General features: G+C 43.5%; 1 protein-coding gene across 1 annotated transcript in view; it reads left to right on the top strand.

Moving 5' to 3' along the window:
- Positions 1–6,212, top strand: part of DHX57 (DExH-box helicase 57) — a 58,303-nt gene extending 52,091 nt beyond the window's left edge. The window contains exons 22-24 of the mRNA XM_007445770.1: positions 301–435; positions 3,665–3,865; positions 5,508–6,212. Of these exons, the coding sequence (XP_007445832.1) occupies positions 301–435; positions 3,665–3,865; positions 5,508–5,651 (480 nt within the window). The 3' untranslated portion in view covers positions 5,652–6,212. The remainder of the gene's footprint in view (positions 1–300; positions 436–3,664; positions 3,866–5,507) is intronic.
- The last annotated feature ends 3,990 nt before the right edge of the window (positions 6,213–10,202 follow it).

Raw genomic sequence — 10,202 nt, forward strand, 5'->3', positions numbered from 1 at the left:
CCTGATAATCAGGGCAGACCTGAAACATCAACGTGGTTTCTCCCCCATGTGGCTGGTGTGTGGTATAGTCACCCAGAACTACTGCATTTACAACCAGACGTCCTCATGGTTAAAAAAAAGAAAAAGAAAGCATGCTTACACTGCTTCCGAAAGGAAACTAAGAGAGAGGGAAGCAGCAACAAGGGCATTCAAACAAGACTGGTTTTTTGTCAAGGGCTATACCCTACAATGGAAGTACGTATTTTATATTTATATATATGTATATATATATATTTTTTTTTACAAATACCTGTTGTTTAGGTGAAAAGCCCAGAAGGGAAATTTCAGAAGACCAGTACCGGAGCTGTCAGAATGCAACCGAAATCAGAGGAATTGAAGTTTGTCACCAAGAACGATGGATATGTACACATTCACCCTTCATCAGTGAACTACCAGGTCAGGATGGCTGGGTATACTTACAGTCAGGTTCCACATCCACAGATTCAACCAATGCGAATTGTGTAGTACTGTAGTATTTAGTATTGAAAAAATCTGAGTGTAAGTGGACCCATGCAGTTCAAAGCCTTGTTGTTCAAGGGTCAAATGCACTTACACGTGGCAGGTCCTGGGGTGAGAAATAGCCCCTTCACTTCAGCCAAACCTTGTTCTATCACTCTCTGTCTTTAGCAGCATCCCTGACTTGGGGAAAGTTGAATAAGCACAAATGTACTGGAAATTGAACTATTAAGCCTGCCTTCAGATATAAAGTTGTTTCTTTGCGGTGGTGATTTAAGAGGCCATGATGTAATTCTCTCACTCCATCTGAGCCTTAAGAGGCCATGACCTGTGCTTGTCGATCCAACTTCCTCAGCTCTCCTTCCTCCTTCAGGCAGTTGCTGGGAGGCTTCTGCTCCCACCACTCCACTAAATTCGTCAGAAGTCATGAATAACCTCCTAGTTGTCGAATATAGGGAACAAATTCCCTGGCTCTCATCATTCTTGACTCATGAAGAATCTGACGTTGCTGACTTCCCTACCTCTTGACACTATCTTTGATGCTTTTTGCTTCTGAAACATCACTTTCTTCTCTCTCTCTGGTCATCCCCCGTAGCCCCTTTACCAGATTCTCTTCCCTTACTCTGAAATCGTGGTTCTGTCCTTGTTCTCGTACTACAGTGCACATAATCTTCCTGAACCACCAGGGCACAACATCGTGGTTCTAACTGCCACCTACATGCTGACACAGACCCCAAATCTCTCTCTCTCGTCCTGGGCTTTTTTATCTGAGCTGTCTTGCTAGAAATCACCACCTGGATGCCTTCTAGTCACCTCAAACTCAAAAGCTGAAAAATCAAACTCATTATCTCTGAATTCACTCCTCTGTGTTCCCTGTCTTGGTGAAACGGGACCATCCAAATCAGAACCCTGGAGTCACATGGACCCTGCTTCTTTTCTCCTGATGCCAGTCTAACTGGTCACCAGGTCCCAACAATCCCACCTTTTTGACACTTCTCTTGTCCCTGCTGCCAATTCCTCAGTTCAAACCCCAAATACCTGTCTCTTGCCTGAAGTACTAATCTTACTTCTGGTGCTTTCTCTCTCCAACCTTTTATACTACTGCTGCCAGAATCATCTTTACAAAACACACATTTGATCATATCATACCCTTGCTTAAAACTCTTCATAGATGGTGTCTACTGTAAACTCTCCTACGACCCTTCACATCTAGCCCTTTCTTAGCCCATGTCCCCTGCCCCAACCCACTCCTGTCATTCTTTATGCTCCAGCGATACTAGACTACCAACAGTGTCCCCCAGTGCCATGACACGGGATACACTGTTCTCTATGCCTGGAATGGCGTTCTAATTCCCCAGCAGGCTCCTACTTATCCTCCAAGCTCCCATCATATATCCCTTTCCCAGTGTCCCTCTCCAAGTTGCTCCTTACTTCTGTTCCGTCACTGTATAGTGTGCATTTTTCCACTGTTGTACTTATCACATTATTTTATAGCTTATGGTATGTCTCACTCATGGACTTGTAAAATTCCTGAAGACAGGAATTGAATTTTATTCATCTCTGAGTTCTTGATGTCTAGCACGGTGCCTAGCCAGCATAGCTGAAAGCAGATGCTCAATAAAGCTTCATCTCGATAAAGAGATGAAGGAGGAAGAGAGAAAAGGAGAATGCAGGAAGAGAGTTTGAAGTGTTAGGGCTGGTCACCCTGTGAAACTACTGAGTAAAGTGTCAGCAAAGAATGAAAAGAAGTGTTAAGCTCAGAAGAGTCTGAGGACCAGGAAGTCATCTGCCCTCTTGGCTGCAATGTGTACTTGGGAACCGGGGGACCAAGTTACCTCCACTCGTTCTCTCCTGCGTTTACCATGACATTTCTTCAGTGAATCCAAGTCATTCATGCATCCACTCAGTATCTGCTAGCACCTCCTCTGTGCCAGGCATTGTTGCAGGCCATGGAGGACAGCGGATGAGCTAGGGAGACAAGGTCTCTGCCCTCAGGGAACTTACATTCTAATGGGGAAGACAGGCAAGAAATAAGTAAACAAATAATCTCAGGTTAATGACAAATGTTATGAAGGAAAATAAAACCGTAAGAGATCGAGAGTGACAGAAGAGGGGCTTTTTTCTTTTAAACTATAGTTAATTTACAATATTGTGTTAGTTTCAGGTATATAGCTTCAGATTCGTTTCCACTATAGGTTATTACGAGATATTGCATATAGTTCCCTGTGCTATACATTAATCCTTGTTATTTATCTTTTATATAGCGTGGTGAATATCTATCAGTATTAATCCCGTACTCCTAATTTATCCCTCCACCTCCCAAGAGGGGCTACTTTACATAGAGTGGGAAGAACTCTCAGGAGAAGACAATTGAGTAGATCCTAAATGAAGTAAAGGGCAGGTCATGCAGGCATCTAAAGAGAGGACATTCCAAGCTGAGGAAATAAGTGCAAAGACCATGAGATGGGAGCATATTTGGTGTGTTCCAGGAAATGCAAGAAGGCAGCCAGTGCAAACGGAGGGGATGGTTAGGCGTGGAAGTGGTAGATGAGTTGGGACAAGCGGGCAGGGATCAGGTCGTGTAGGATCCACGGAAGGATCTGAGGTTTTATCCTTGGGAAATCTCTGGAGGGTTCTGAGCCCTAACTGGGTTTTAAAAGATCACTGTGGCCTCTGTATGGAAAAGAAACTGTGAAGGTGGCAAAAGTGCAGGTACATAGGAAGCCAGTGCAGTGGTCTGTGTGAGATGACAGTTTGCATGAGGTGGTAGCTGTAGAAGTGGTGAGAATATGTCAGTTCATCATGTATTTTGAAAACAGAGCTGACAGGACTTAGTGATGACGTAGATGGAGTGAGGGAGAGAGAGCAATCAAGGATGGCTCCTAAATTGGGAGCTTGAGCAACTGGGTGCAAACTGGGTGAATGGGAGTATCATTTAATGAGATAGTGAACACCACAAGGAGGGGAAAATTGAGAATTCCTTTTGAACACAAGTCTGAGATGCTTGTTAGATGTCTGAGTACAGACAGTTGCACATACAAGGCTGGAGCTCAGGGGAACCTACAGGCTGAAGATAATTTTGGGAGTCATTGGACAGGTGATGATTAAATCCCTGGGACTGGTGGAGTTCTCCTTATGTTGCCAGTGACATAACTGTCATATGTTTCAGGTCAGACACTTTGACAGCCCCTACCTGCTGTACCATGAGAAGATCAAAACTAGTCGGGTGTTCATCCGAGACTGCAGCATGGTGTCTGTGTACCCGCTGGTCTTGTTCGGAGGGGGACAAGTGAATGTGCAGCTCCAAAGGGGAGAGTTCATTGTCTCCTTGGATGATGGTTGGATCCGTTTTGCAGCAGCTTCACATCAGGTAAGGGATAACGAGTCTGTCGCATGAGACTCAGGCCATGAGGGGCTCTGATAATAGGAAGTATAGAGCAAGGGAACAAGGACCACAGAGCTGAGTAAGAGTGAATGATGGGTCTGCAGGGGACACTAAGCAAGACTGAGGCTGAAGTGAGGCCAGTGGGGTAGCCTTAGTAAGAGTTCAGGAAGCACACTAGGAGGGGAAGCCCAGGACAGTTGGTGTGAAAGGCTTCGGGACAGAAGCTATGAGGGAGGTGTTGGAGCTTCCTAATTGTTATACGAATACAAGTTCAAAGAAAATCAAAATATAGATGAGCAGAGCTAAGTAAAAATCACCCTGATTCTACAACCACCATTAAAAAAATAATGTCTCAATTATTCACTATATGGAGTCTCTAGAAAACGTTTAAGGGGGAGTATACTTAAGAAATAAAAATTTTTCTTAGAAATCTTCTATTGCAGGAGGCAGAAACACCAACTCAAACATTACAGTTAAATTCCCTTTAAAGTCTGAAGCAGCACAGACCAGGAGAAATATATGTGCCACATACCTAATAATTTTTCTAGTAGCCACATTAAAAAAAGTAAATAGGTGAAATTAGTTTTAATATATTTTATATAGTAAAAAACATCTAAAAAGTTTTAATTTCAACATGTAATCAATATAAACAATTGAGATTTTTATACTCTTTTTTCATACTAAGTCTTCAAAATCTGGTGTGTATTTTATACTCACAGCGCATCTCGATTTGGATCAGGCACATTTCATGTGGTCAGTAGATTAGCCACATGGGACAGTACAGGTCAAGAGGGCCAGGCAGGGTTGGTTTGATTCAGCTGCTTAACAACAAAAGCCTGTCTGGCCCTGTGGTAGCAGGATGGCTGTAGCAGCTCCTGGGTCACGTCCGTGCAGCATATACTGTCCAAAAGGGAAGACAGAACGCTTGTTTCCTAAAAGTTCCAGCAAACGTCCTCTCCTAAACCAACTCCTGTGGCTGAAGAATGTCATGGACTCTAAGGCCTGGACCACTTGAACCATTCACTCTGACGGGGCACATGGCGTGAGCCTGCGTGATGCGGACAGAGTCCACCCTGCAGGGTTGCCAGACAGCGGAGCAGCAGCCAAACAGATGCTGGCAAGACACGCACAGTGGCACTGCATCAGCACAGGCAAACCGCCGTAAAACATGGAGGCTGTCTCCCAACCCTATCCCCACCAACAAAAGCGGACAAATTCCAAAGTTAAAGAGTTTTTTTGGTTTAACAGCTGCCATTTTTAATTCTCCATTTTCCTGCTTATCCTCTCGGAGCAAATTGTAAAAGTCGACCAAGCTTTAATATGGAGAACACTATATAAAAACCATATTTCCCGATTTAATCTTTTCTTTAAATGAGATGTGAGAGAGGAGGCTTTTTAAAATGGACCCCACTTAGTATATTACAGAGCTGACGTTGAGTATATGTTCCTATAATTGTATCAAGAAATTTTAGAAGCACTTTTAGAAAAAAATTTGTTTAGTTCCCCCACCATGGAATTAAAATAGCAGAAATCTAGAATAATGATAATCATAACTGGAGAATTTCCTTTAATAACCTTTCCTCCCCTGTTGGTCCAAGCACTGCTTACATTGCAACTTTCATTTTAGGTGGCTGAGCTAGTAAAGGAACTTCGCTGCGAACTTGACCAGCTTCTCCAGGATAAGATAAAAAACCCAAGCATAGATCTGTGTACCTGTCCTCGAGGGTCACGGATCATCAGCATGATTGTGAAACTTGTCACCACACAATAAAGACCAGGCTTGGGAGAGTGCTTGCTACTCACCTGCTTGCTCAGCTGGGAAATGACGGCAGCACCTCTACCTCGAGCTGCAGCTCCACTATGGGGCTGCCCTGATGAAGGATCCCAGGGCAGGCACTGCCAAGTCAGCTGAGGCGACGCACACCTCTAGGGAAATTTTCCACATTAAGTATTTCTAACCAAGCAGTGGGCATTCCCAGCACAATTTGGAGCGTCGATGTGAGTTCGAAAACCAACTTGCCTGTATTTTTCTCTCTGACTGCCCTGGAATGAATGAAATTCATCTGATTAACAGGAAAGTGAATGTTTTAATACAATTCTGTTTTAATCTATGTATTATTTTTCTCCTGCTTTTTACGGGGGTGAGATAAAGGGCATGAAGAGAAATATCAATTTTTTTTTCTGTCATAAAGGCTCAACTGAAAGAAGTCCGAACAGAGAAGGAAAAAAAATCATGTGAGCAAGAAAAATTAAAATTTCATTTCGGCTGTAGGCCATTACATAAACTTCATTCGTGAGGGATTTTTACTCATTAAAGTTCAGCTTAAAAAAACCAAACTTAATGAGCACTTATTTGTTATCAGAATGTGAGCTGGTCTTATCCATAACACACTTCTTTTTTTTTTTTTTTTTAATAAATTTATTTTATTTATTTATTTTTGGCTGAGTTGGGTCTTCGTTGCTGTGCACAGGCTTTCTCTAGTTGCGGCGAGCAGGGGCTACTCTTCGTTGTGGTTCGCGGGCTTCTCATTGCAGTGGCTTCTCTTATTGCACAGCACAGGCTCTAGGCACGTGGGCTCAGTCGTTGTGGCTCACGGGCTCTAGAGCGCAGGATCAGTCGTCATGGCGCACGGGCTTAGTTGCTCCACAGCATGTGGGTTCCTCCCGGACCAGGGCTCGAACCCATGTCCCCTACATTGGCAGGCGGATTCTTATCCACTGCACCAGCAGGGAAGCCCCACACTTATTCTTTTTTTTTTTTTTTGCGGTACACGGGCCTTTCACTGTTGTGGCCTCTCCCATTGCGGTGCACAGGCTCTGGTCACACAGGCTCAGTGGCCATGGCTCACGGGCCCAGCCGCTCCACAGCATGTGGGATCCTCCCAGACCGGGGCACGAACCCGCGTCCCCTGCATCCGCTCTCAACCACTGTGCCACCAGGGAAGCCCCCCACACTTATTCTTAAAAGCAGAACAGTCTGGGTGTTTTCATTTTCTTGTAGGTTTTCTATTTAGGAGTCTTATGAACTCACCTGGATCTAATGGCCACATTTCACATTACCCGAAGGAGAATTTTAATGGTATTCTCAGAACAGAGTTGGCATGGTTAAGGTAGAAAAGGTTGCCATACTAGTGTCAGATTTACAGCCATAAAAATACCTTCCATGGGACTGTTATTTTCAACCACCACTTAGGGTAATGGGGCACTAGCATTCTGGAAAAATAAGTATATATAAATTTACACTTTCCCTGGACATTTTTCAGTGTGACCAAGAAGAATCCCAAAAAGCTGGGTGGAAAAAGTATTCCTGTATTTCGGTAGTCCTCAGGTAGAGAGTCACTACAGGTTTCCCACTATACATGGAATTCACACTAACTCAACAAAACCACCTCAGTGAAGGATGTTCACTTTTCAAGGTATTTAAGTTCTCAGGAAACCACTGAAACTGTCCAAAACAGTCATTTTGAAGTGTGTTTAAGCTTCGGTGCACTTAAAGAGCTTAGGCTCTAAGCAGTGTTTTTAAAAGGCATTAATTCATATCATCACTTTAAATAACATACATATGCATAGCACCCACAGTATACAAGTTCTGACTTGCTATTGAAACAAGGCTCACATTACAAAACCGATTAGGCTGGGACATTTAGGAGAAATGAAGGAAAAAAACTGCACTAGCCCTCTAAACAAGTTTTTTTCAAACCAGTTTTGACTGTTGGTGCTATAGCAGAGCTCATGCTGCCCTAACTAGAGCCACCTGCCCAAGTGGACCTGCAGGTCTGAATGCAAGTTTGTAGCAGAGCATGCAGCTGCAAGGTAGTTAATAACAAAACTTTCCATTCAGAGTGCTGAGAAACTGCTCTCTCAGGGAAGCCATGCTGGGCTGGTTACTTTCAGCCACACACAAATGCACAAATCCATAGCAGCACTATTTACAAATAGCCAAGGCACAGAAACAACCTAAATATCCATCAACAGATTGAATGGATAAAGGAGATGTGATGTATGTAGACACAATGGAATATTGCTCAGCCATAAAAAAGAATGAAATAATGCCATTTGGAACAACACAGATGAACCTAGAGATTATCATACCAAGTGAAGTAAGCCACACAGAGAAAGACAAATATCATAGGATATTACTTATATGTGTAATCTAAAAGAGTGATTCAAATGAACTTATTTACAAAACAAACAGACTCACAGACATGGGAAACAAACATAGTTATCAAGAGGATAGCCAGGTCGGGTGGGGTGGGCGTGGGGAGGAGGGATAAATTAGGAGTTTGGGATTAACATGTACACACGACTATATATAAAATAGGTTAACAAGGACCTACTGTACAGCACAGGGAACTATATTCAATATCTTGTAATAACCTATAATGGAAAAGAATCTAAAAAAGTATATATATGTATAACTGAATCACTTTGCTGTACACTTGAAACTAACACAACATTGTAAACTAACTAATTCAACCAAAAAAACAAAAATGCACAAACCCTATCATTCCGTAGATGTGCCAGAATGTGAAAAAGGTTGGAAAGCCTTGACTGAAGGCATTCATAAGGAAATCCTCACCCCCAAACTAAATTTCTTTAAGCTCATCATTAAAATTATGAAATAAGAAATGAAATAGGATTATCTCTTTTTGATTAAAGTCAGAATACAGTAGTATTTCAAGGTGAAACTGGATTTCTAAGCCCCAACAAGATGGTCAGAATTTAATGTTAATTTTATGGAGATGTTTTCTTAAATATTTGTTTTAACTGGAATCTAGTTAGGGAACAATATTAATGAAATACTCGCTACAAAATTAGTCTGCACTGCTGTTTTGTAGTACATGTAATTGGGAAGTTCTCGGGAAATGAGACTATCTCAACACTTACAGCGGTCAGATTGATAAAACATTAGCTTTGTCTTCTTCCTCAAGTTCCATATCTGAATGTTACCATTCAAACTCCCTGACAAGTAATGAACTTTGGCCTTTAAACTGCTTGGATAATAGAATGGGGAGGATAAAAGTATATCAAAGCATGCAGCCTGTGGATCTATAGGCATGGTCATTGTTTTTTCTTTCTAGGCAATGGTTTGAATGTGTCGCCTAGAGGTTATCATAAAATAAGATCTTGTGAAAGTGAGACAGGCTGCGACCTGTGACCCTTTGCTGCAGTGCTTGCACCTGGACAAACATCTCCTCAAGCAACAAAATACAACAACAACAACAACAACAACCACCATAAGGGACTAAAAGTAACTGTGCCTGAGCAGTTGGGGCAAATTATGATCGACAAGATACAAGATGACAAAAATCCCAACAAAAGCAGGGTGTCAGGAGCAAAAGCAGGGTAGTGCACATGCCCCCTGCACACGGCACTACCAAGGGGGTGAGCAGACCACCTAAGCCACCCCTCTGGCCTGACCCCTGGACCCGCACCCCTACCCTCACCCCCATGTAAGGGACCAGCTTGCACCCCTCAGGGAGTGAGCAAGGGGAGCCCCAATAAAGCCTTGCTTGAATTTCTTGTCTGGCCTCTTGTCAATTTCTACTGCTTAAGGAGGCCAAGAACCCTGGTCGGTAACATAAGGACAGAAAAGACTGAAAAAGAGAAAGAGAGAGATTGCCATTTCAACCCACTCCCTGTGGGTATCTATTCAGGCACCAACCTGTAAACTTCCAGAAAGGGCCAGTGAAGGCGGTAGCACCCTGTCCACTGCCCACCGGGGTGATCAAGCCTGGAAAGCAGCCAGCTGTATGTTGTCTGTGGGTCTCTGACCCACAGGTGGGACTCACCCACGCATACACCAGTATATAGAAATCTGCCTTTTCAGCCTGTTCCCTGTGGGGCTTCTCTTGGTGGCAGGAAAATAAAGGAGAGAATATTGGGACATTCATACTTCCAGACCCTACATGATATGAGGTTTGAAATCTATTACTCTCAGAAATCTCCCATCAGGGAGAGCCCACTGGACCAAGATATGCAAAGTGTGAAAGGAGCCTCTCCCTGCTCTGCTGGTCATCTGCCAATGTGAGCTGTTACCTGCCAGAGGGAGCAGGTCTCACAAGCTGAGAGGAGTGATGCTGTAGCTGCCTGATGTCCGCTCTCTCAGGATAGAAGAGAGGACAGAGAGAGGAGAAGTAGAGAGATTTCAGGAGAGGGAAAGGGACAAAGGGGAGGGGACAGTGGTGAGGGAAAAAGGACTAAGCGGAGGGGAAAGGCTTTCCTGAATGAGGGCACTGAGGCCCTCAGGGGCCAGGAAGGCAGACCTACCAAATGTGGTGATGCTGAAACAAGAGGTTCAGGCAGCTTTGTAAATTCAGCA

The sequence above is a fragment of the Lipotes vexillifer genome, unplaced genomic scaffold (assembly GCF_000442215.2).
Source record: "Lipotes vexillifer unplaced genomic scaffold, Lipotes_vexillifer_v1.1 scaffold278, whole genome shotgun sequence".
In the NCBI taxonomy this organism is placed as follows: domain Eukaryota; kingdom Metazoa; phylum Chordata; class Mammalia; order Artiodactyla; family Lipotidae; genus Lipotes; species Lipotes vexillifer.